Genomic DNA, 27,915 nt, shown 5'->3' with positions numbered 1-27,915 from the left:
TAATCCTCCAACATTTTCGCCACCTCCAACGGGATCCCACCACTGGCCACATCTTCCCATCTCCTCCCCTTTCTGCTTTCCGCAGAGACCGCTCCCTGCGTAACACCCTGGTCAATTCGTCCTTTCCCACACAAACCACCCCCTCCCCGGTACTTTCCCTTGCAACCGCAGGAAATGCTACACTTGTCGCTAAACCTCCCCCCTCGACTCCATCCAAGGACCCAAGCAGTCTTTCCAGGTGAAGCAGAGGTTCACCTGCACCTCCTCCAACCTCATCTACTGCATCCGCTGTTCCAGGTGTCAACTGCTCTACATCGGTGAGACCAAGCGTAGGCTTGGCGATCACTTTGCCCAACACCTCCGCTCGGTCCGCCTTAACTAACCTGATCTCCCAGTGGCTCAGCACTTCAACTCCCCCTCCTATTCCGAATCCGACCTTTCGGTCCTGGGCCTCCTCCATGGCCAGTGTGAGGCCCACTGCAAATTGGAGGAACAGCATCTCATATTTAGCTTGGTTAGTTTACAACCAAGTGGTATGATCATTGACTTCTCCAATTTCAGGTCGTCCTTGCTTTCTCCCTCCTTCCCCTACCCAGCTGTCCCACAGCCACTGTCTTCCTTTCTTTTTCCCGCCCCCCCCCCCGGCATCAATCTGAAGAAGGGTCTCGACCCAAAATGTCTCCTATTCCTTCACTCCATAGATGCTGCCTCACCCGCTGAGTTTCTCCAGCTTTTTGTCTATGATTGAATATCACAGACTACGTTTCATAGACTACAGCTCTGCTTTCAATACCATTACCCCAACCAAGCTCCAAATACATGGAACTTGGAATCAGCACTCATCTCTGCAACTGGATCATTGACTTCCTTACCAACAAACCACACTTAGAGAGGGTAGGTAACAAAGCATCCTCTACGATAATCCTCAACACTGATGCCCCACAAGAATGTGGTCTCGGCCCCCTACTTTACTCCTTGTACATTCATGACTTTGTAGCCTAATACCAATCCAACTCAATTTACAAATCTACAGACAATAGCACCATGGATATCAAATAATGATGAGACTGAATACAGGAATGATATTGAGAACCCCGTAACCTGGTGCCAAGACAAAGATTTCTCCCTCAATGTCAACAAGACAGAACAGATTGAAACAAAGAATTGCACACACCATACATTATTGGCACCGAAGTACCAAGTTTCATGTTCTTATAAATATATATATCACCAGCAATTTGTCCCGGACCATGCATATCAAAGCTATGGCCAAGAAAGCACACCAACACCTGTACTTTCTTAAAAGGCTAAGGAAGTTTGACATGTCCCCAACAACTCTCACCAACTTCTACAGATGCGCCTTAGAAAGCATTTTATTGGGATGTTTTGAGAAAGGCCCCATTCAACACCATAAGACATTGCAGTCATGTCCGCAGCACAGATTATCACTCAAACCAAACTCCCTTCCATTGACTCCATCTACACTTCACGTTGCCTCGGCAAGGCCACCAGCATAATCACGGACCAGTCTCACCCCAGTCACTCCCTCTTCTCCCCTCCCCTCTCAGGCAAGAGGTACAGAAGTTTGAAAATGCATACCTCCAGATTCAGAGACAGTTTCATCCAAGCTATTATCAGGCAACTGAACCTTCCTCTCATCAGCTAGAGTACAACCAAATAATTCAGCACCATGAATTATATCCACAAAACTAACTTACAATTGAGTTATTGTGAAGATCTGCTGAAATAATGCCAATTAAATGTAGCATGGCTATTCTATTGGAAATGCCTAACTAGACTGGTTGCAGTAAGTAGAATACTTTTTCATGCAGTTGGCAATAACTTTTCCCAGCAAGGTTGAAGATCCTGACAGCTGAGGGGCAAAGTGCCAGAGCCTTCTTGACCACCCTATCTGCCTGTGGCGCCACTTTCAAGGAACTATATACTTGCACTCCTAGATCCCTCCGCTTTACAACAATCCCCAGACCCCTGCCATTCATTGTAAAGTTCTTGCCCTGGTTTGACTTCCAAAAATGCATCACCTCACGACATGCCTCAGCCCACTTGTCCAACAGATCAAGATCCTGCTGCATTTTTGATAATCTATGAAACCACACACTTTAATGTCATCTGCAAACTTACTAATCATGCCTTGAACATTCTCATCCAAATTATTGATATAATTCATATATACCCATATACAGTGCATTCAGAAAGTATTCAGACCCCTTCACTTTTTCCACATTTTGTTACGTTACAGCCTTATTCTAAAATTGATTCAATTCTTTTTTTTTAATCATCTATCCACACACAATACCCCATAATAAAAAAGCGAAAACAGGTGTTTAGACATTTTTGCAAAGTAATTAAAAATAAATAACTGAAATATCACATTTACTGTACATAAGTATTCAGACCCTTTACTCATTACTTTGTTGAGGCACCTTTGGCAGCGATTACAGCCTCAAGTCTTCTTGGGTATGACACCACAAGCTTGGCACACCTGTATTTGGGTAATTTCTTCCATTCATCTCTGCAGATCCTCTCAAGCCCTGTCAGGTTGGATGCGGAGCGTCGATGCACAGCTATTTTCAGGTCCCTCTAGAAATGTTCGATCGGGTTCAAGTCCAGGCTCTGCCTGAGCCACACAAGGACATTCACAGACTTGTCACGAAGCCACTCCTGTGTTGGCTTGGCTGTGTGCTTAGGGTCGTTGTCCTGTTGGAAGGTGAACCTCTGCCCCAGTCTGAGGTCCAGAACGCTCTGGAGCAGGTTTTCATCAAGGATCTCTCTGTACTTTGCTCTGTTCATCTTTCCCTCGATCCTGACTAGTCTCCCAGTTCCTGTCGCTGAAAAACATCCACACAGCATGATGCTGCCACCACCATGCTTCACTGTAGGTATGGTATTGGCCAGGTGATGAGCGGTGCCTGGATTCCTCCAGACGTGACGCTTGACATTCAGGCCAAAGAGTTCAATCTTGGTTTCATCAGACCAGAGAATCTTGTTTCTCATGCCTTTTGGCAAACTCCAAGCGGGCTGTCATGTGCCTTTAACTGAGGAGTGGCTTCCGTCTGGCCGATCTACCATAAAGGCCTGATTGGTGGAGTGCTGCAGATATAGTTGTCCTTCTGGAAGGTTCTCCTATCTCCACAGAGGAATTCTGGAGCTCTATCAGAGTGACCATCGGGTTCTTGGTCACCTCCCTGACCAAGGCCCTTCTCCCGCGATTGCTCAGTTTGGCCGGGCGGCCAGCTCTATGAAGAGTCCTGGTGGTTCCAAAGTTCTTCCATTTAAGAATGACGGAGGTCACTGTGCTCTTCGGGATCAACAATGCTGCAGAAATTGTTTTATACCCTTCCCCAGATCTGTGTCTCAACACAATCCTGTCCCGGAGGTCTACACACAATTCCTTCGTCTTCATGGCTTGGATTTTGCTCTGACATGCACCGTCAACTGTGGGACCTTATATAGACAGGTGTGTGCCTTTCCAAATCATGTACAATCAATTTAATTTACCACTGGTGGACTCCAATCAAGTTGTAGAAACGTCTCAAGGATAATCAATGGAAACAGGATGAGCCTAAGCTCAATTTTGAGTGTCATAGCAAAGGGTCTGAATACTTATGTAAATGCGATATTTCAGTTATTTCTTTTCAATTACTTTACATAAATTTCTAAACAGCTGTTTTCGCTTCTTAATTCAGGGGTATTGTGTGTGGATCGATGATATAAAAAAATGAATTTAATCCATTTTAAAATAAGGCTGTAATGTAACAAAATGTGGAAAAAATGAAGGGGTCTGAATACTTTCTGAATGCACTGTATACATCAGCTACAGGTTGCTCTCATCAAACTTTATGGTTACTTCTTCAAAAAGCTCAATCAGATTCAAGAGACACGATCTCCCACATACAAAACCATGCTGACTATCTTTAATCAGCCCCTGTCTATCCAGTCTTCCAGGAACTTACCCATATCTAATGATTATTCATATATCTCAGCCTGTAATTTCTCCATGGATTGTCACCTTGTCGTGGTGGAGAAGCTTGTGTGGACCTGAGATCCTGAGAGTGATACCATCTGGAGCTATGCTCCTGGTAATCCCACCCATGGCGGTAAGGTCGAGGGGGAGGTCTCTGACAAAGAGCAATCCAACCAAGACTTCAATGGTTTTAACAGGCGGAGGACGATGGCTGACCTTAGTGGAGCGTCACAATGGCTGGGAAGGCGGATGAAGGCTGCAGCAGAAAAGGGTCTCCGGTCGTCTTGGACTCCATGTCACTGGATCCTGAACCAGATCTGTCAAGAACCATGTGGTGGCTGTCTGTGCACCAGTCTCCCCACGTTGAACAAAGTCACGCACAGGCATCCTCCATATAGGGAATAACACCCTAGAGACACCTATGGTCAGCCATGATGGAGGAGGGGTGGACTAAGAATATCTTCTGTAGCTTCTCACAGTGTCATTCAATCTATCTGGTCTGGCCCGGGAGGTTTGTCCACCTTCATACGCCTCAGGGCTTTTAGCAAACTCCTTGAATGCAATACTGACCGTCCTCAAAACACATAGAAACATAGAAACATCAGCCCTTCGAACAAGCACCGCCATTCATTGTGATCATGGCTGATTATCCCCAATCAACAACCCGAGCCTGCCTTCTCCCCATATCCCTTGAGCCCCAAGAGCTCTATCTAACTGTCTCTTAAATCCATCCAGTGATTTGGCCTCCACTGCCCTCTGTGGCAGGGAATGCCACAAATTCACCACTCACTGGGTGAAAAAGTTTTTTCACACCTCAGTCTTAAATGGCCTTCCCTTTAATTCTAAGACTGTGGCCCCTGGTTCTGGACTCGCCCAACATAGGGAACATTTTTTCCTGGATCTAGCTTGTCCAGTCCTTTTATCTATATTACTAATCTCTGATCTTGACCGCTTTTGGCCCACTGTGCTGCGATTTCCGATGGATCGCCGCCACCTACGGCCGTCATTTTTGGCCACCTCGCTCAGAGCCCCCCTCCGCCTTACGGGTGCGGAGGATTTTTCCCATCGATGACAAATCAGAGAGATATTAATGGGTTTTTTTAAATCACCATTCTCTCTGCTGACCCTGCTAGAGGGAGGGGGAGGAACTATAAAAACAGGAAGTGGTGTGCCTCACTCAGTCTCTGCAAGATGGATGAAGCCAAGGGTCACGTCTCTCTGAGCTCTGAATAACACTGAACAAATGTCTACACAACTGTGAGTACCCTTAATGTGGTTAGAAAATGAAAATATGGTTTGTTTGAAGTAAAAAGACACTGCCTGCAAATGGTTGTTTGGATGCTTTGGCTTGAAGTTGAAAGGCACTACTTACTGCAAATGGTGGCTTGAAGTTGAAAAGCACTACTTACTGCAAATGGTGGCTTGGGTGCTTTGGCTTGAAGTGGAAAGTCACTATTTACTGCAAATGGTGGCTTGGGTGCTTTGCTTGAAGTTGAAAGGCACTACTTACTGCAAATGGTGGCTTGGGTGCTTTGGCTTGAAGTTGAAAGGCACTATTTTATTTAGCGAATGCAAAGTCCTTTAGCCAAGCAGTTGCCTCTTGATCTGCTGTATGAAGGGTGACAAGTCCTCCTTTGAGTCTTTCTTGAGGGCATGCTTCAATGATGTGTTGCATTGTTTGCTGCTCTCCACAAGCACACCATGGGGTTGGACTGCTGCCCCATTTGTGAAGGCTGGCCAAGCAGGGGCCATGTCCAGTCCTGAATCTATTCAGCGTCGTCCACTGCTTCCTTGGGAGATTGGTGCCAGGGACCGGTAGGGTGGGGTCTGACACCAGATGTTTATTTGGGACGTCCTTGGACTCCCATTCCCTTTTCCAAGCTGATTGGATGGTGAAATCAGCTGGTGGTGGGTTCTTCCAAATTGGTCGTCTAGATGGAAGTCGAGCAGTGGGTGGGTTGAAGATGTCCATGTGAATTGGCAGATGAGGGGAGTTTTTGGTCTTTTGGAGCATCCTTTGAGTGAGGACTACTCGCCGGATGTGTGGAGGGGCTATGTTGGATAGGACAGGGAGCCAGGGGAGTGGTGTTGAGCGGATTGTTCCTGTGATGATCCTCATTGTTGAGTTCAATTGGGTATCCACATGGTGTGTGTGGGATGACCTGGACCAAACAGGGGCACAATATTCGGCTGAAGAAAATGCAAGGGCTAGTGCTGAAATGCGCAGTGTGGGGGCTGCTGCCCCCCACTTTGAGCCAGCAAGCTTACTGAGGAGATTGTTTCTGGACTTCACCTTAGCTGCTGTTCTTTTAAGATGTTCCTTGAAGGATAGGGTCCTGTCAAGGGTCACTCCGAGGTAGGTTGTAGTGGGGGCATACTTCAGTTTGGTCCTGCTCAGATAGATGTTTGGTTCTCTTGTGGCTTCTGCATTATGGAGGTGGAACACACTAGAGACCGTTTTTGCTGGGCTTGGTTTTAGGCGCCAGGTTTTGCAGTACTCGTCCAGTTTAGCAAGGTCTTCATTGAGCACCTGTTCCAATGTACCAAAATCTGGTGCTTGGAAGGCCAAACAGATGTCATCTGCATAGATGAATTTGCGGGATGTGGTGGTGGGTAGGTCATTTGTGTAAAGGTTGAACAAGGTTGGGGCTAAAACTGACCCTTGCGGGAGCCCATTCTTCTGTATTCTCCATGCACTCTTGTTCTGTCCAAGGTGAACTCTGAACCTGCGGTTGGAGAGCAGAGATTTGATGGTTTCTGATGCCCAGGCAGGGAGTGCTTTGGTGAGATTTAGGTGGAGGCCTTTGTGCCACACAGTGTCATAGGCTGCGGTGAGATCAAGGAACACTGCCCCGGTCTTCAGTTTGTTCTCGAAGCCGTTTTCAATGCAGGTGGTTAGAGCCAGAACTTGTTCTCCTGTGCTGCGGTCCTTGCGGAAAAGCACTACTTACTGCAAATGATGGCTTGGGTGATTTGGCTTGAAGTTGAAAGGCACTTCTTACTGCAAATGGTGGCTTGGGAGTTTTGGCTTGAAGTTGAAAGGCACTACTTACTGCAAATGGTGGCATGAAGTTGAAAGGCGCTACTTACTGCAAATGGTGGCTTGGGTGCTTTGGCTTGAAGTTGAAATGCACTATTTACTGCAAATGGTGACTTGGGAGCTTTGGCTTTAAGTTTAAAAAAATCACCATTCTCTCTGCTGCACCTGCTGGAGGGAGGGGAGGGACTATAACACCAGGAAGTGGTGTTCCTCACTCATTCTCTGCAAGATGGATGAAGCCAAGGGTCACATCTCTCTGAGCTCTGAATGACACTGGACAAATGTCTACACAACTGTGAGTACCCTTAATGTGGTTTGAAAATGAAAATATGGTTTGTTTGAAGTAAAAAGGCACTGCCTGCAAATGGTTGTTTGGGTGCTTTGGCTCGAAGTTGAAAGGCATTACTTACTGCAAATGGTGGCTAGGGTGCTTTGACTTGAAGTTGAAAGGCACTACTTACTGCAAATGGTGGCTTGGAAGCTTTGGTTTAAAGTTGAAAGGCACTACTTACTGCAAATGGTGGCTTGGGAGCTTTGGCTTGAAGTTGAAAGGCACTACTTACTGCAAATGGTGACTTGGGTGTTTTGCTTGAAGTTGAAAGGTACTAACTGCACGGTGGCTTGGGTGCTTTGGCTTGAAGTTGAAAGGCACTGCTTGCTGCAAATGGTGGCTTGGGTGCTTTGGCTTGAAGTTGAAAGGCACTACTTGCTGCAAATGGTGGCCTTGATGCTTTGGCTTGAAGTTGAAAGGCATTACTTACTGCAAATGTTGGCTTGGGTGATTTGGCTTGAAGTTGAATGGCACTACTTACTGCAAATGGTTGCTCGGTGCTTTGGCTTGAGGTTGAAAGGCATTACTTACTGCAAATGGTGGCTTGGGTGCTTTGCTTGAAATTGAAAGGCACTACTTACTGCAAATGGTGGCATGAGGTTAAAAGGCACTACTTACTGCAAATGGTGGCTTGGGTGCTTTGGCTTGAAGTTGAAAGGTACTACACTGCAAATGGTGGCTTGGGTGCTTTGGCTTGAATTTGAAAGGCACTACTTACTGCAAATGGTGGCATGAGGTTGAAAGGCACTACTTACTGCAAATGGTGGCTTGGGTGCTTTGGCTTGAAGTTGAAATGCACTATTTTCTGAAAATGGTGGCTTGGGAGCTTTGGTTTAAAGTTCAAAAGGCACTACTTACTGCAAATGGTGGCTTGGGAGCTTTGGCTTGATGTTTAAAAGAATCACCATTCTCTCTGCTGCACCTGCTGGAGGGAGGGGGAGGGACTATAAAAACAGGAAGTGGTGTGCCTCACTCACTCTCTGCAAGATGGATGAAGCCAAGGGTCACGTCTCTCTGAGCTCTGAATGACACTGAACAAATGTCTACACAACTGTGAGTACCCTTAATGTGGTTTGAAAATGAAAATATGGTTTGTTTGAAGTAAAAAGGCACTGCCTGCAAATGGTTGTTTGGGTGCTTTGGCTTGAAGTTGAAAGGCATTACTGCAAATGGTGGCTAGGATGCTTTGACTTGAAGTTGAAAGGCACTACTTACTGCAAATGGTGGCTCTGGAGCTTTGGTTTAAAGTTGAAAGGCACTACTTACTGCAAATGGTGGCTTGGGTGTTTTGCTTGAAGTTGAAAGGCACTACTTACTGCAAATGGTGGCTTGGGTGTTTTGGCTTGTAGTTGAAAGGCACTACTTGCTGAAAATGGTGGCTTGGGTGCTTTGGCTTGAAGTTAAAAGGCACTACTGCAAATGCACTTCCTGTTTGCACTTTATATTGATTTTAGATAAAACGCTACCACTTACGGCTGTGATTTTTGGCCATCTTACTCAGTCCCCCCTCCACTGAGCAGTTGCAGAGAATTTTTCACATCAATTAAAAATAAAAGTGTTATTAATGTTTAAAAAATGTTGAGAATCTCTCTCCTGTCAATCACGCCCTGAAAGCCACACCTTTTCCGGTGGGAGGGGGAGGGGTTATGAAACCCGGAAGTGTGGGTGTGGCTCAGCGTCTGCATGATGGGGGAGGGAGAGGTCATGACTCTGTCTGAGCTGTGAATCAACTGAACACACTGAATGTCTACTGAACTGTGAGTTTGGTGTTTTGTGTGGTTTTATGGTGGTTTCATCCTGCATGAAATGGTATGAAGCTGCATTTGAATTCGGTGGCCTTGGACCCTGCTTGGTGGAATAAAACTGCACTGAATTTGGTATCCTTGCACCCTGCTGAAAGTGGTATGATACTGCACATGTATTTGGTGGCCTTGGATCCAGCTTGAAGTGGTATGAAACTGCACTTGAATTCGGTGGCCTTGCACCCTGCTTGAAGTGGTTGGAAACTGCACTTGAATTCGGTGGCCTTGCACCCTGCTTGAAGTGGTTGGAAACTGCACTTGAATTCGGTGGCCTTGAACCCTGCTTGAAATGGTAGGATCATGGATTTGTATTTGGTGGACCTGCATCCTGCTTGAAATGGAATTTCAAGGAATAGTCATGAGTCAACTGCCAGCCCAACAGCCGTGAGTGAGCTGCCAGCAGATCAGGCTTGAGGGACTGAGCTGCCACCCCAAGAACCCATACCAGCACTCCAGAAAGCCCCCCCACTGGCCACCAATATTGGAATTGGTGGAGAGGTGGAATATTGCGTCGGGGGACCAGCCCTCCCGTGTGAACATGGGACCCAATGGGTCCCACTTAATCTAGTAATTTATATACGTTTCTATAAGAAACCCCTTCATCCTTCTAAACTCCAGTGAATACAAGCCTAGTCTTTTCAATGACAGTCCCGCCATCCCAGGGATCAATCTCGTGAACCTAAGCTGCACTGCCTCAATCACAAGGATGTCCTTCCTCAAATTAGGAGACCAAAACTGTACACAATACTCCAGATGTGGTCTCACCAGAGCCCTATACAACTGCAGAAGAACCTCTTTACTCCTATACTGAAATCCTCTTGATATGAATGCCAACATTCCATTAGCTATCTTCACTGCCTGCTGTACCTGCATGCCATCTTTCGGTGACTGGTGTAGAAGGACACCCAGGTCTTGCTGCAACTCCCCCTTACCTAACATAACCCCATTGAAATAATAATCTTCCCCCTTGTTTTTGCCGCCAAAGTGGATAACCTCACATTTATCTATATGATACTGCATCTGCCACGCACCTGCCCACTCACTCAACCTGTCCAGGTCACCCTGCAACCTCCTAACATCCTCTTCACAGTTCACACTGCAACCCAGCTTTGTGTCATCCGCAAACTTGCTGGTGTTGCTCCTAATTCCCTCTTCCAAATCATTAATATATATGGTAAACAGTTGTGGCCCCAACACCGAGCCTTGCGGCACTCCACTCGCCACGGCCTGCCATTCTGGAAAGGACCCGTTCACTCCTACTCTTTGCTTCCGGTCTGCCAACCAATTTTCTATCCATGTCAAAACCCTACCCCCAATACCATGTGCTCTAATTTTAGTCACCAGTCTCCCGTGCGGGACCTTATCAAAGGCTTTCTGAAAGTCTAGATGCACTACATCCACTGGCTCCCCTTCATCCATTTTACTTGTCACATCCTCAAAAATTTCCAGAAGATTAGTCGAGCATGATTTCCCTTTCATAAATCCATGTTGACTTAGACTAATCCTTTTACTGTTATCCAAATGCCCCATTATTACCTCTTTAATAATTTCCATTAACTGTCCTAAGTTTCCCCATCTTCATCCTTTTCTCCACATTAAAAACAGAGGAGAAATATCTATTGAGAGTATTTCAATCAAAAACAGAAGAACTACTCAGTTGGGATCCTGCTCATTGCCAACAGCTCCCTCCACACAAGGATTTGCTTCTGAGGTGCCCATCCTCTCTGTAGTCACCCTCTTTTTCTTAATGTGCATAAAGTATTTTCTGATTTCCCTTAATATTATCTGCCATAACTATCTCCTGCCCCCTTTTTGCCCTCCTGATTTCCTTGTCAAGGATGCTCCTCAGTTCCGAAATTCCTTCAGGGTTACACTTCCTCCCAGCTGCCTATACATGTCCCATGTCTTGTTTTTCCTGACAAGGCATTCAATTTTTCCTGCCATTCAAGCTTCCTTGCCCTTTACTCAAACAAGAACAAGCACGCTCTGAACTCTTGTCACCACACTTTTAAAAGCTTCCCACTTTCCAGATGTTCCTTTGGCTGCAATCAACCTACAATCAACTTGAGCAAGTTCCTGTCTAATACCATTGAACCTTACCTCAATTCAGAATTTTAATTTGTGGCTGCACCCTGTCTTTACCTATAACTATCTTAAAGCCAATAGAACAGTGGTCGCCGGTCCCACGTCCTCAATCAATTGGCCTTCACAATGGCCTAAGAGTTTTGCCCTCTCCCATGTAGGGCCCTCTACATATTGCCGGAACAAACTTTCCTGATCATATTTGACAAATTCCAAGCCTTTGGTAATATGACTGTTCCACTCTATATTGTGAAAGTTAAAATCCCCTACTATGACCACCTTATTATAGCAATGTTACAAAATTTTGAGATTTTACAAATCAAGTCTGCAATTTATCCCATCAGATAAAGCATAAAAAGAAGTTTAGTTTCATATCTTCAGTATTAAAAACGTTATGGCCATTTTCATACTCTGAAATTAGCATCTTGTTCCCTATTGCTTTTCCATTGACTTAACTCAAAAGCTGTGATCGAGGACAGTCAAAAGCCCATAACTTTCTTAAAAATTAAGAGAACTGAATGAAATTTTCAGTTATTATAGATTGAAGCATTCTGAAACAAATATGAAACAATCTTACTTTGATGACCTGAAATTAAAGCATATAATTAGTTAGTTACCTAATTGTAGCTAATTACAAAATTCAATTACTAGATCTAAACATCTATCCATTTCTTAAGAAAAGGTTAACATTTTTAAATAGCCTAAGTGTCCAAATAACATTCACACAAGAATTCACAATATAACATGATTTTTAAATCTCATTGTCATGAATTTATAGGCCAAATGGAAGGAATTTAATGTTTAATTCCCGTAAATTAATGGGCATTTAAATCATCTTGCGAGTGGGTTTTTGTGGAACGCGATCGATTGGAACGTTGTGGTTGCGGTGAATTTGAACCCCATGTCAGCAGGAAAAACACTGCTGGTTCGTATAGGGGCCAAAATCACATTTTCGCCAATTAAAATTTGATTAAAGTCATCCTAAGAAGCAAGTTTATATGTAAAATAAACAACTTACATTATGTTTTGTCCCCTCCATGAGATCCATCCCGTTGTAGGCATTGAGGGCGTTAGAAGTAGCTTTTTTATTTAACTCCAGCGATTAAATTGTTCCGCGATTTTTTTTTAAACTTCCGAGAACAGAAGTCGGAACGATTTTTCTGCATCAGCTTAGCAGCCCGAGGAAATCCATCTCGGACAGGCAGGAGAAAATGGCATTTTAATCCCCCCCCTCAAAGGCGTCAAAATCGCGCACACGGCCAATGGCAGAACTGCAGCACTGCTGAAGGTATGTATTGCAACATCGCTACTTATTACTTTTACAGCTGCCTGCAATCTACTGGCATATTTACTTTTCGAATTCCCATTGACTATTTGGGGGCCTGTAGTACACTCCCAACAAGTTTATCACCCCTTTTTATTTCTCAGCTCCACCTATATAGCCTCACTGCACAAACCATTGATAATGTCATCTTGGACTACTGCAGAGATCAATAAAGCAACACCCAATCCTCTTTTACCCCACCTCTATCTCTCCTGTTGGCACCTGTAACTTGAAACATTAAGCTGTCAATTTTGTCCTTCTCTTAGCCTGGCTTCTATAATGGTTACAATGTCCCAGTCGCACATAGCTATCCATGCCCCTTGTTCATCCACATTACTCGCCATGCCTATTGCATTGAAGCAAATGGATTTCAATCCAACAGTCCTTCCTTGCATCCTGCTGTCCTCCTGCCTATTCACTCCATTGAACTTTCTTTCATCGACATCCATATCGACTTCCAACTGCCAATGTCCGGCAGTTCCCACCCTCTGCCAATCTAGTTTAAACCCCCGGGTGGCACTAGCAAACCTGTCTCCCAGAATACTGGTTCTCCTCAAGTTCAGGTGCAACCCATCCTTCTTGTACAGGCCACCTCTGCCCCAGAAGAGATCTTAATGGTCCAAAAATTTGAAAGCCTGCCGCCTGCACCAACTCCTCAGCCACACATTCATCTGCCCTATCTTCCTGTTCCTACCCTCACTAGCACGGAGCACTGGAAGTAATCAGAAGATCACTACCCTGGAGGTCCTGCATTTTAACCTTTTACTAACTCCCTATAATCATTTTGCAGAACCTCATTCCTTTTCCTACCCGTGATTCGTGCCAACATACACAACATCTTCCAGCTGCTCACCCTCCTGCTTGAGAATACCATGCAGCCGCTCCGACACATCCTGGACCTCAGCACATGGAAGGCAACACAGCATCCTGGAATTGTGATTACTGCCACAGAATCTCTTGTCTGCCCCCCCCCCCCCCCCCCCCCCCCCCAACTAATGAGTCTCCTACAGGGCCTGTCCCACCAGCATGCGATTGCATGCGTCTAGCGCGACCAAACGTGATCGCTTGAGACGCACGACCTCGCGGGGCCGGTCCCAATTCGAACCGCGGAGGCGTCTGGAGTTGTGCGGGCCTGGTCCCGACATCATACTCACCAATCAGCTGGGCAGGAGGCGGGCCGACTGAATTTGGATGTCGCACGGCGTCGGGCGGTGACATTATCACACAACGGCACGCCGGGTGGTGAAGTCATCACGCAATGCCACGCGCTAGGCGTACGCCGTCAAGACGCTGCGTACGACGTCAAGATGCTGCGTACGACGTTAAGACGCTGCGTACGCCCGTCGAGGCGCTGCGTACGTCCTCAATGCAGCTGCGGGCCGACAGGCCGTTGTCGCACGGAATTTTCGGACAGTGCAAGATTTTTGGAGCCCCGCGCGATGTCGGGACCAGCACCGCACAACTCCATACGCCTCCGCCAATTGAAGTGGGAATGGCCCCGCGAGGCTGTACGCCTCAAGTGACCACGTTTGGTCGCGCTAGACGCATGTAATCGCATGCTGGTGGGACAGGCCCTTACCACCATGGCTCTGCCTGACATTACACGTCCCCGCTGTGCCCCAGAGCCAAGCTCGGTACCACAGCCCTGCCGGATACTGCAGCACAACACTGATGCGTCATCCCCCACCAACAGTATCCAAAAGGGTATACTTTTTATGAAGGGGACTTTATGTCCACTCCATTCCCTCATGGTCACTCACCTACTCTCTTCCTGTACTTAGGCTTGACCACCTCACCATAAGTCTTATCGAAGAAGCTGATTTGTCTAACATTTTCAAGGTAGCATTGCTAAAGTAAACTTTAGCAGAATAAGAAATAGTTTGGATAAAAATATCTTGAGGTGCTTTGATATGGTGCAAGTAAAATGATGGTACAAGGCAAAAGGGTATGTGCGATGGCACTGGCGATCTCTGGCTTCTCCCTGCAGTTCACCCTTTTGTCGAAAAGAGGCATTGTGGTCTCAGGTTCAACCCGGCTGCTCAGCATTGGGGCCAGACTCGGCAAAACTGGATTATCATGGAGGCTGTGTATGTGCGTGAGGAAGAAAATGTATAATTGTCTATAGGCAGGAAGAATCACTGGCATCTCAGGCTTGCCCCGGCCACTCAGTCATACCCTCAGTAGAGGAGCTGACTGCCTCGGGCTTCTTCCCGGCAACCCAGTAATGACCACACAATGGGACTGGTGGTCTCACACTTGTCCCAGTGGCTCAGGCTTCCATGAACCTGCGACAGGGGAGCACAGGTAGTGAAGAGTTCTTTCTTCTTTTTTCTTTCTTCTTTCTACTATCTTCACTCCCTCCTCCTCTCTGGCTAAGATGCCTAGTTTTATAGGAAGGAGGCTGAGAAGGTTCATGTGGCCACCTCATTGAAACATGCAGAATGGTGAAAGGCTCGGATAGAGTGGATGTGGAGAGGATGTGGGAGAATCTAGGACTAGAGGTCATAGCCTCAGAATTAAAGATGTTCTTTTGGGAAGGAGATGAGGAGACATTTATTTAGTCAGAGGGTGGTGAATCTGTGGAATTTGTTGCCACAGAAGGCTGTGGAGGGCGTCAGTGGATATATTTGAGGCAGAGATTGATAGATTCTTGATTAGTACGGGTGTCAGAGGTTATGGGGAGAAATCAGAAGACTGGGATAAGGTGGGAGAAAGAGACCTGCCATGATTGAATGGCAGAGTAGACTTGATGGGCCGAATGGCCGAATTCTATTACTTATGACCCAACTTTTACCAATGATACTGGAGATTGGTCTCTCCTGGCCTGTTAGCCAGTGATAGGGATCAGAGTGGCATCCAAGGGAAGGGGTGCTGACACACCCTCCACAAATCCTCTCTGATGTGCTGAAATGTCCCAGCATTTCCAGGTTAATCTTTCATATTTTCAGCTACTGCTGTACTTTTCTTTTTAAACAGGCTGTGGATCATTAACCGAAGTTGTTGAAACTCAGTGTTATTTATGGAATGTGCAAGGTGGAGCATTGCCCATTAGGCTTACATAGTGCTTCACTGCATTTGTGCGTGAAGGGCTGTGGACACTGAGGTTATATCAGAAGTGTAAGTTGAATTAAAATGACGGGCAAACAGAAGTTTATTATCATAAAATGGACTGTCAGGTGCTCCATAAAGTAATCATCAAACGGCCTCTGGCTAGTCCAATGTAGAAAATAGCAAGTTGTGAGCAGTGAATCAGGTCACTATCTCATAAAGAAGTATACATAATCACTGTTCTTCCAGGAATGTGTTTCATGCCTAGGTAATGGGTTATCTTTAAATCTTTCACCTCTCTCCTGAAATCTGTGCCCTCCACATTTTGGACACCCCTCCCCTGGGAGAAAGACTGTGACCATTTACCTTGTCTACACCCCTCATGATTGAGTGGCCACCGGCCATTTTCACAGGTTTCCTCTTTAATAAACACCCCCCCCACCCCCTACTACCACCCTCCGACTCCTACTATCAAGTGAATGTTGTGTTTAATTGGCTTGCTCTAAACTCCATTCGATCTAAACCTGTACAATTTAGGACCTTGTCATAGAACATTGAACATTACACATGAACAAGCTCTTCAGCCCACAATGTCTGAGACAAACATGATGATAAGATGAACAAACATGACTATTATCTGCCTGCAAATAATTCATATCCCTCCATTCACTTCATATCCATGTGCCTATCCAAAAGTCTCTTAAAAGAACGGTGGCACAGCAGTAGATTTACTGCCTTTCAGTGCTTGCAGCGCCAGAGACACGGGTTCGATCCCGACCACAGGTGCTGTCTGTACGGAGTTTCCGTGACCGCGTGGGTCTTCTTCGAGGTCTTCGGTTTCGAAGTGTATGATTTGGTATAAGTGTAAACTGTCCCTAGTGTGTGTAGGATAGTGTTAAATTGCAGGTATCGTTGGTTGGTGTGCACTCAATGGGCCGAAGGGCCTGTTTCCACACTGTATCTCTAAAACTAAAAAACGAATCCTCTACCCACCATCCTCTGTAAAACTTGCCCGGCACATCTCTTATAAACCTTGCCATTCTCACCTTAAAAGTTATTCCCTCTAGTATTTGTAATTTCGAACCTGGGAAAAATGTTATGACTGTCTACCCTATCAATGCCTCTCTTAATTTAATATTCATCTATTAGGTCTCCTCTCAACCTCCAGCATTCAAGCAAAAACAATCCAAGTCTATTTAATCTCTCCTTGCAGCTAATACCATCTCATGCAAGCTTAATTCTGGTAAACCTCCTCTACACTCTTTGCAAAGCCTCCACACCCTTTCAAAAAATTCAATCAAATATACGAGTTGGGTATTTGGAGGAAAGGAATAGGTGACATTTCGGGTTGAGACCCTTCTCCAGAGATGTTACTTGACCCGCTGAGTTACTGCAGCATTTTGTGTGTATTATCGTTGATGACTGGTGCTTGGCTTTCAACGGCACCGAGGGGGTTAACCGACAGCCGGCCCCAGGATAAGGCAAGAGGTGCAGCTGATAGTCCCCGGCCCGTCGGGGAACGGGTTCCTCAGGCGTTGGAGCAGAGTTGAGCTGGAGTTAGTGCTTCTCCTCCACACTGGCTGTAAGCCTGGGGCCACTATAGCTCTGGACCGGTGTCCCGTCAGTCCAGGGTCACCCCGGACATCTCCGGCTGCCCCTGGACAGGGATGGGACACTCGGGAAAGGATGGGGACGGTAGTGAGACCCTGCTCACAAATTTGCCTCCTGGGGTTATGCAGGAGAGAGGTGCGTGGTTCGCCCCTGTATAATAACCCTGTATGGCCAGGGAGGGCAGCCCGAGTGAGAATGGAACCCATACACCCAGGCTGAAGGAGACTGGACCATCATTCAATGAGGGCAATTGTAATAGGGGACTCTATAGTCAGGGGGTCGGATAGGCAATTCGGGGGACGCAGACAGGAGACCCGGTTGGTAGTTTGCCTCCCTGGTGCCAGGGTCAGGGATGTGTCTGAACGTGTCCAAGAAATCCTGAAATGGGAGGGAGAGGAGCCTGAGGTTGTGTTACATATAGGTACCAACGACATAGGTAAAAAAAGAGAAGAGGTCCTGAAAGAAGAATTTAGGGAGTTAGGTAGAGAGTTAAGGAGAAGGACTGCAAAGGTAACAATCTCAGGATTACTGCCTGTGCCACGCGACAGTGAGAGTAGGAATGGAGCAAGGTGGAGGATAAATTAGTAGATGAGGGACTGGTGCAGTGGGTATGGATTCAAGTTTCTGGAACATTGGGACCTCTTTTGGGGAAGGTGTGACCTGTACAGAAAGGACGGGTTGCACTTGAACTCGAGGGGGACCAATATCCTGGTGGGGAGATTTGCAAAGGCTACTGGGGAGACTTTAAACTAGTATGGTTGGGGGGAGGGACTCAAATTGGGAAAGCTAGCAGTCAGTGTGTGAGGCAGGAGGCAGAGAATGGTAGCACTCTGACCCAAAATGTAGGGGAGAAAGACAATAAACAGAGAATAAGAGAGGGTGGGTTTCTTAAATGTGTATATTTTAATGCTAGAAGCATTGTAAGAAAGGTGGATGAACTCAGAGCCTGGATTGACACCTGGAAGTATGATGTTGTGGCGATCAGTGAAACATGGTTGCAGGAGGGCTGTGATTGGAAACTAAATATTCCAGGATTTCGTTGCTTCAGGTGTGATAGTATTGGAGGGGCAAGAGGTGGAGGTGTTGCATTGCTTATCAGGGAAGATATTACAGCAGTGCTTTGGCAGGATAGATTAGAGGGCTCGTCTAGGGAGACTATTTGGATGGAACTGAGAAATGGGAAAGGGGTAGCAACACTTATAGGGGTGTATTATAGACCGCCAAATGGGGAGCGAGAATTGGAAGAGCAAATATGTAAGAAGATTGCAGATATTAGTAGTAAGCACAAGGTAGTGATTGTGGGAGATTTCAATTTTCCACACATAGACTGGGAAACACATTCTGTAAATGGGCTGGATGGGTTGGAGTTTGTAAAATGTGTGCAGGATAGTTTTTTGCAGCAATACATAGAAGTACCTACTAGAGAAGGGGCGGTGCTGGACCTCCTGTTAGGAAATGAGACGGGTCAGGTGGCAGAGGTATGCGTTGGGGAATAGTTCGGGACCAGTGATCACAATACCATTAGTTTCAATATAATTATGGAGAGGGTCAGAACCGGACCTAGGGTTGTGATTTTTGATTGGAAAAAGGCTAACTTTGAGGAGATGCGGAAGGATTTAAAAGGAGTAAATTGGGACATTTTGTTTTATGGGAAAGATGTGGAAGAGAAATGGAGTACATTTAAAGGGGAAATTTTAAGAGTACAGAATCTTTATGTCCCTGTTCGGTTGAAAGGAAATAGTAAAAATCGGAAAGAGCCATGGTTTTCAAGGGAAATTGGACACTCGGTTCGGAAAAAGAGGGAGATCTACAATAATTATAGGCAGCATGGAGTAAATGAGGTGCTTGAGGAGTATAAAGAATGTAAAAAGAATCTTAAGAAAGAAATTAGAAAAGCTAAAAGAAGATATGAGGTTGCTTTGGCAAGTAAGGTGAAAGTAAATCCAAAGGGTTTCTACAGCTATATTAATAGCAAAAGGATAACGAGGGATAAAATTGGTCCATTAGAGAGTCAAAGTGGACAGCTATCTGCAGAGCCAAAAGAGATGGGGGAGATATTGAACAATTTCTTTTCTTCGGTATTCACCAAGGAGAAGGATATTGAATTATGTGAGGTAAGGGAAACAAATAGAGTAGCTATGGAAACTATGAGATTCAAAGAAGAGGAAGTACTGACACTTTTGAGAAATATAAAAGTGGATAAGTCTCCAGGTCCGGACAGGATATTCCCTAGGACATTGAGGGAAGTTAGTGTAGAAATAGCAGGGGCTATGACAGAAATATTTCAAATGTCATTAGAAACGGGAATAGTACCGGAGGATTGGCGTACTGCGCATGTTGTTCCATTGTTTAAAAAGGGGTCTAAGAGTAAACCTAGCAATTATAGACCTGTTAGTTTGACGTCAGTGGTGGGCAAATTAATGGAAAGGATACTTAGAGATAATATATATAAACATCTGGATAAACAGGGTCTGATTAGGAACAGTCAACATGGATTTGTGCCTGGAAGGTCATGTTTGACTAATCTTCTTGAATTTTTTGAAGAGGTTACTCGGGAAATTGATGAGGGTAAAGCAGTGGATGTTGTATATATGGACTTCAGTAAGGCATTTGACAAGGTTCCTCATGAAAGGTTGGTTAAGAAGGTTCAATGGTTGGGTATTAATGGTGGAGTAGCAAGATGGATTCAACAGTGGCTGAATGGGAGATGCCAGAGAGTAATGGTGGATGGTTGTTTGTCAGGTTGGAGGCCAGTGACGAGTGGGGTGCCACAGGGATCTGTGTTGGGTCCACTGTTGTTTGTCATGTACATCAATGATCTGGACGATGGTGTGGTAAATTGGATTAGTAAGTATGCAGATGATACTAAGATAGGTGGGGTTGTGGATAATGAAGTAGATTTTCAAAGTCTACAGAGAGATTTATGCCAGTTGGAAGAGTGGACTGAAAGATGGCAGATGGAGTTTAATGCTGATAAGTGTGAGGTGCTACATCTTGGCAGGACAAATCAAAATAGGACGTACATGGTAAATGGTAGGGAATTGAAGAATGCAGGTGAACAGAGGGATCTGGGAATAACTGTGCACAGTTCCCTGAAAGTGGAATCTCATGTAGATAGGGTGGTAAAGAAAGCTTTTGGTGTGCTGGCCTTTATAAATCAGAGCATTGAGTATAGAAGTTGGGATGTAATGTTAAAATTGTACAAGGCATTGGTGAGGCCAATTCTGGAGTATGGGGTACAATTTTGGTCGCCTAATTATAGGAAGGATGTCAACAAAATAGAGCGAGTACAGAGGAGATTTACTAGAATGTTGCCTGGGTTTCAGCAACTAAGTTACAGAGAAAGGTTGAACAAGTTAGGGCTTTATTCTTTGGAGCGCAGAAGGTTAAGGGGGGACTTGATAGAGGTCTTTAAAATGATGAGAGGGATAGACAGAGTTGACGTGGATAAGCTTTTCCCACTGAGAGTAGGGAAGATTCAAACAAGGGGACATGACTTGAGAATTAAGGGACAGAAGTTTAGGGGTAACATGAGGGGGAACTTCTTTACTCAGAGAGTGGTGGCTGTGTGGAATGAGCTTCCAGGGAAGGTGGTGGAGGCAGGTTCGTTTTTATCATTTAAAAATAAATTGGATAGTTATATGGACGGGAAAGGAATGGAGGGTTATGGTCTGAGCACAGGTATATGGGACTAGTGTTCGGCACGGACTAGAAGGGTCGAGATGGCCTGTTTCCGTGCTGTAATTGTTATATGGTTATATGGTTATCATTCATCTGTTGAGGCAGTGGGGAATAGGAGGCAGGGTGGACACAGAGAGAGAGAGAGAGAGAGAGAGAGAGAGAGAGAGAGAGAGAGAGAGAGAGAGAGAGAGAGAGAGAGAGAGAGGATGGAGAGAGAGAATGGAGAGAGAGAATGGAGAGAGGGTTCCTATCCATGCACATGTCCAAATGTCTTTCAAAATGTTGTTATTATACCTGCTCTAGTAACTTCCCCACTGCCCACTGTGTGAAAAAAGTTCACTTGCTACACAATTTTCAGATGTCAATTAACCTGTCTTGGCCAGGACTCTCTTGTAAAAGAGATTTTTAATCTCAATGAGACTTATCCTGGTTAAATAAAGGTTAAATTAAAAAAAATTAAAAAAAATAAAAACCTACGAACCCGCACATCTTTGTAATGTGGAGGAAACCAGCATTATATTGCACAGAGAGAACGTGCAAACTCCACACAGACAGGGGCCCAGGTCAGGGTCGAACCCGGGGCTTGGAATTGGCCAGATTTTCCCCACTGCGTCCACATAAGCTCACAAAATAAACCATTTCCCAGTAACATCATCAATATCTGCACTCCAGGGCGTTTGATGCTTTGTAATATCTTGGTTCTGGTTTGTACCCTAAGGCCTTTCTCTTCCTGTAAATAGTTCCCACCATCTAGCATGTCATTACCTCCGCCCAAACTCCGATATTAATGCCAAGAAATTGGCCCTTTCACGCACGTTTTTGTCACATGCAGTTTGTGCACATTAGATTGTCACTGCTGAGATTTCTGCATGAACCAGTAGAGAAGGGAGAAATAGTATCGCTAACTACAGTAGCAATTCAACAGCACTTGCAGTGCCGGAGAACCAGATTCGATCCTGACTACGGATGAAACACAGGTCTGTATACATGCAGCAGCTCAGCTGCCGAGAATGTTTATCTCGAGTGACCTATGACCTGGCCATGCTCAGTTGAAATACCGAACTCACTTATTCTTGAAACAGGTCACCTCTGCTCCTTCTGGGAACGTAGCAGTCAGGATCAGCAAGTCTCAAAGGAAGGACAGGCAGGGAGAGGTTAAGGAATATGGTGACACTTATGTGTGTTTATTTCAATGCAAGGACCATTGTGAGAAAGCGTATGAACTTAGAGCCTGGATTAGTGCTTGGGACTAAGACGTTGTGGCCAATGTGGAAATGTGGTTGCAAGAGAGGCACAACTGGCAGCTGTGATGTTTTCCGGGTTTTTGATGTTTCAGACCTGTTCGAGATGGGGGGCAAAAGTGGTGGAAGACCTCAGAATCTTTTGAGAAATTGTAAACAGATTGGCTCAATTGTTGATTTCCAAGATGTGACTTCATCAAATTTCATTCAGAAACTCAGATTTGATATATTGATATATTTATTCTGACTGCCTTCCAAAAGATCCTGCAGAGCAGAATCTGTTTTAAATTATTAATAATAACATGTTATGCACTACTTACCTTGGAATACCCACACGTTATCCAAATATTGTAGTTAACACACTGTGGGGAAAGGAACCACAGCACTTCCAAGTCAATTAGATGAATATACCTAACAAAATAAATATTAGGGTAGAATTTAATATGAAACTGAATTGGCATGGCTCTCGTTCAGTTGATATATTTATTATTTTGAAATGCATCTTGTGAGAGCCACTGGCAAGATAATGGAACTTTTATTAGATTTGGTTCATGGGAAGTCCATTTTTTGTATTCGATAGTCAATCAAACAACAGAAAAAAAACCTTACGTTCATTTTGTAGTTGGATTTCCAAAAACAAATAATTTGTTCTTTGCAAACAGATTTACTTTCCAAGGCACATCAATACACTACTTTTGAATGCAATTGCATGTTTTGTAATGTGCGTCACGCTACATTGAAATTGACCCCCACAATATGTGTGGGAGGAAATAACTTGCTGGACGTTCTATTTTTCTTCAGAATATAGTTTACTCCCCAGATTCTCTGGCAAAGAGGTAAACCAGTCCACACCAGTTTGCCTACAGAGCAAATAGGTCCACTGAGGATGCCATCGCCACTGCTCTTCACACTGCACTGACCCACCTCAAACACCAGGGGAGCTATGTGAGGATGCTTTTCATTGACTTTAGCTCTGCCTTCAATACCATCATCCCCAGCAGACTGGTCACCAAACTCATGGATTTAGGACTCTCCCAACCCATCTGCCTCTGGATCAAGGACTTTCTGTCTAACCGCCCCCAGACCATCAGACTGGGCCATCACCTCTCCACCCCCATCACACTCAGCTCCCCACAGGGCTGTGTGTTGAGCCCCCTCCTCTACGCCCTCAACACCCACGATTGTGCCCCCTCCCACTCCACCAACACCATCGTCAAGTTTGCGGACGACACGACTGTGGTTGGACGTATCTCAGGAGGAGATGAGACAGCCTACAGGGAGGAAGTCCAAAGACTGGCAGCGTGGTGTTCAGACAACAACCTCATCCTAAACACCATAAAAACAAAGGAAATTATCATAGACTTCCGTAAGAACAGTGCAGCCCCCAAACCCCTATTCATCAATGGGGACTGTGTGGAAAGGGTCTCAGACTTCAGATTCCTGGGCACACAAATTATGGAGGATCTCTCCTGGACTACAAACACCACCACAGCAGTCAAGAAAGCCCAGCAGCGACTCTACTTTCTGAGGATCCTCAGGAAAAACAACCTGGAGGAGAAGCTGCTGGTGTCCTTCTACCGCTGCTCCATCGCGAGTGTGCTGGCGTACTGTATAACCACATGGTATGCCAGCTGCTCTGCAGCGGACAGGAGAGCCCTTCAAAGAGTCATCAACACCGCACAAAAAATCACTGGCTGCCCACTGCCTTCCCTGAAGGACATCTTCAGCTCTCGCTGCCTTGGCAGGGCAGCCAACATCCTGAAGGACCCTTCCCACCCTGGACACAACCTGTTCCACCTGCTGCCCTCTGGCAGACGGTACAGGTCTTTCAAAACTCGCACAAACAGACTCAGAGACAGCTTCTACCCCATAGCCATACGTGAATTTAACAATGCAAAATAAGAAATAACACTCACATTCAACTGAATGGTTCTACCTCAGCTGCCATTGTTATTTATCTGTAATTTTTTTAATATGTATATATTTTTACCTTTTCTTATATATTTAAAATTGCTCTTGTGAATCGCACCGTGGGATTGACTTTTAAATTTCGTTGTACCATGTGCAATGACAATAAAGAGATTAATTCATTCAAACTCTGATCTGATCCCCTCCATAGTTCTGAGATAATATCTTCACGCTGTTGGGATACCATGAATCTATTAATCGTATACAAAATCCCATTTTCTAAACGGTTGTTATGGAAATTATCAAGATTAAGCAACCTTCAACAACGTTACCAGTACATTCCTCCCTTTCCAGGCAAACAAACTATATCAAAACAAGTATTATGGAAGAACTCTGCCCTGAGCGCTTTACCACAAGTAAAGTCATTTAAGGCCAGTCCAGTCGAAATTAACATGCATTATAAATTCATGCAATTTTGGAGATTTCAACACATTAAAGGAAAAGCACAGGTGTTTTGTCGTGTCCAACTGAATGTATCTGTCCCAAACAGCAATGTTCTGCTCTCGGCTGAATAATGTCACTCGAGAGTAAAAATATTCTAAGAGGAGTACTGCATTTTGTTAAACTTTAGACGATTGTCTCATTTTACATTTGGCTACCTCTTGAGCAATGAAACCGAACGCGGAAAAAAAACACAAACTAATGAAGGCACTGAAACATCACTTGCTCTGCGATGTATCACCCCCCCCCCCCGTAACTTATGTGGAAAAGTGGAAAAAAAGGGGAGATAAAAGCAAAAACGGAAAGGGAATGAAAAAAAGGGAGAGAGAATAGAAAGAGGGAGGGAGGGGGAAGCGAGAGAGAGCAAGAAAGGAAATTGCGAAAAGGAAGGAAGGAGGAGGGGAGGGGAGAGAGGATGACCGCTCCTGTTGCCAGCATTCCCCTTTGATCTTTTCCCCCACACAAAGCTAGAAGCAAAGGCTGCCTTGATCTTGCGGCGATTGGTCGGAATAATGCTTTAAACACTGTCATCGGTGAATCATGTGACAGATTAAGAAAGTGCTGCTGCTGGGCAGTGTTGTGTTGCTGGCTCCGGGCCGAGAGGGGGATTTGTCTGTTGTTGGTCTGTGTTGTTGGAGTCTCGGATGATGCTGCCTTGGCTATCCTCGTGTAATCGTGGGGAGTTGAACTCGATGTAGCCTCCGGCGTTTGGGAGAGGGAGAAGGAGGACAGAGAGAAAGAGAGAGAGAGAGAGAGAGAAAACCCCAAGTGCCCCATTACTCAGCAATCTGCTTCTCCGTCGGACCACTCTGAGAATGTGGAAAATTAAGCACAGAGGGCTGAAGGATTACGACTCCGAGGACGCCAAGCCACAGGAGGTGTCGAAGGTACGGGCTCTGGAGGACATGGTATTTTTAATAACTGGGAGGACATTATCTTTTTGAACGTGTGCTTGCTTTATGTTCCGTTGTGGGTGTAGCTCGCTAAAGGCACAGGCTTGCAGGTCCGTTATCCGGTAGTCTGCGAGCCGGGCGCCCCGCTGTGAAAATGCGCGCTAACTTCATGCAGCCCGGCCTTGCCAAGCGAGCAGCTCTCCCCGTTAGTGAAGGCAATGGCGTGTCTGAGGTGGACGTGTTTATTTTTTTGTAAAAAAAAAAAAGTAGTTGAACGTCTAATGTCGCGCAGTGCGAAGAACAATTTAATTGTACCTTTTGGGCTCCGCCGGCCTGGAGCCGAGGAAGCTGGGATCTCGCTCCATCGTGTCCCAGGGAGGAACGTCCACAGGGGCTGTATACTCATCCACCGACCTGTAATGTGCTCCAATGCAGCTCTTAGTGAACTGAGCGAGGAGTCGGCGAGTGAATGCAGATAGTGAAAAGAGTAGTTAGTAATACTGACAATGGCTATTCTTGATGTTGTTATTATTATTGTTAATGCTTCATTTACAATAATAATAATAACATCAATAACAACATCAACATGTTGTTAATGCTTCATTAACAAAAGAACCATTGAACTATTATTATTGTAGGTAGACAAAATTGCTGGAGAAATTCGGCGGGTGAGGCAGCATCTATGGAGCGAAGGAAATGGGCAACGTTTCGGGCTGGAAACCTTTCTTCAGACTGAAGGTAGACAAAAGTGCTGGAGAAACTCAGCGGGTGAGGCAGCATCTATGGAGCGAAGGAAATGGGCAACGTTTCGGGCTGAAACCTTTCTTCAGACCGAAACGTTGCCTATTTCCTTCGCTCCATAGATGCTGCCGCACCCGTTGAGTTTCTCCAGCACTTTTGTCTACCTTCGATTTTCCAACATCTGCAGTTCCTTCTTGAACATTATTATTATTGTCATTATCACTGAAAATTAAAATTTGTTTAAATAGTAATTGTTGAAGCTTTTTTAAATCACATCTCCGAAGAATTTTGAATGTACATGTTCCCATGCTAATCAAAGTGGCATATTGGGAAGGTCCCATTCGGTCCCTAGCTTTATAAACCTTTCCTATACATGTGTCACTTAAAAGACATAATGATATCTGTTTTTATAGTTTCTTCTGGCAGCTCATTTCAGATGATGACTCCTCTCTAAGTGAAAACGCTGCCCCTTTCCCTTTAAATCTCTCACCTCTTACCTTAAAGTCGTCCCTCTAGTTTTATGATCCTCTACCCTGGACAAAAGTCTGAGTGTTTAATTTATCCATGCCCCTCATAATCTTGTACACCTCAACAAGGTCTCCCTTCAATCTCCTATGTTCCAATGAAAAAATTCCCAGTATCCAACCTTTCCCAATAACTCAAGCTCAGGTAACATCCTGGGAACCTCTTTTGCACTTGTGTTTAAGAAGGAACTGCAGATGCTGGAAAATCGAAGGTACACAAAAAGCTGGAGAAACTCAGCGGGTGCCGCAGCATCTATGGAGCGAAGGAGATAGGCAACGTTTCAGGCCGAAACCATTCTTCAATCTCTTTTGCACCTTTTCCAATTTAATGACATTCCTTTCATAGTTGGGAGACCAGAACTGTACAAGGCATTCCAAGTGTGTTCTCGCCAGCTTAAACCAGTCTTTTAGTTGCATGCAGATCAATGATACCATATCTGTACAGTCCAGCTCCTTCAGCAATTTCTTTGGAGCCAGATAAGGCCTATCAAAGTTGAAAATATGGTTAGATGAAGTATCAAAAAGCAAGCTGCAATGTTAACCCCTCCAGAGGTGCTTCCTATATGTTTTATTTATTTCGGATGGTCTACGATGCATTCCCTTTTAGGGTCTGCGTTTATGGCAATTTTTACTTCATCTAATTAGCTCATATGAGGCTGTATTACCGTTTTTGTGAACTGCAACATACTTGAAATATCTATTCCATGACCTGTTTCAGAGCAAGGATCCATTGCTTCCAGAAGAGGCTACAAATTCTGTCTCTCAGCTGGCAACAAAGGTAGGAGTCTGTTTTCCCTCAGAATCTCTTGTGCACGTTGATGGATTGCTGTGTAATGTTCCATTCACTTTGTTTAACTTTAGCTTTTGTTTTAGCAACTGAAGCTGAAGCAGAAATTGTTCTGCTAAACAAACGTTACCTTTTATTAATCTAGTTAAAACAGTGGTGCTCATTCTATCTCTGTTGCCCAAGTAGTTCAGTGAATTACGCTGTGAGGAGACTGGAACACCATTATGAATTAGTAATGACAGGGTCAATATTATGAATTAGTAATGGCAATATACTGATCTCAGTAGATTCTTTGTGGCAAATGGTTAATCATGCATTTTTTTTCTTATTGAATTATTTAAAAACTGATGAAAGATAACAACTGTTTATGCTATGCAAACACAAAGTGCTGGTGGAATTCAGCGAGTCAGGCAGCA

At 45.0% G+C, this 27,915-nt stretch overlaps 1 protein-coding gene across 1 annotated transcript in view; it reads left to right on the top strand.

Annotated features, from left to right (window-relative positions):
- Positions 1-24,952: 24,952 nt before the first annotated feature.
- LOC116973525 (testis development related protein) overlaps positions 24,953-27,915 on the top strand; it is a 37,287-nt gene continuing 34,324 nt past the window's right edge. Inside the window, exons 1-2 of the mRNA XM_033021693.1 lie at positions 24,953-25,441; positions 27,431-27,490. Coding sequence (XP_032877584.1) covers positions 25,370-25,441; positions 27,431-27,490 — 132 coding nt within the window. The 5' untranslated portion in view covers positions 24,953-25,369. The remainder of the gene's footprint in view (positions 25,442-27,430; positions 27,491-27,915) is intronic.

This window comes from Amblyraja radiata, chromosome 5, assembly GCF_010909765.2.
Source record: "Amblyraja radiata isolate CabotCenter1 chromosome 5, sAmbRad1.1.pri, whole genome shotgun sequence".
Taxonomy (NCBI): Eukaryota; Metazoa; Chordata; class Chondrichthyes; order Rajiformes; family Rajidae; genus Amblyraja; species Amblyraja radiata.
The sequence above is the reverse complement of the archived record's forward strand: the minus strand, read 5'-3'. Positions and strand labels throughout refer to the sequence as shown.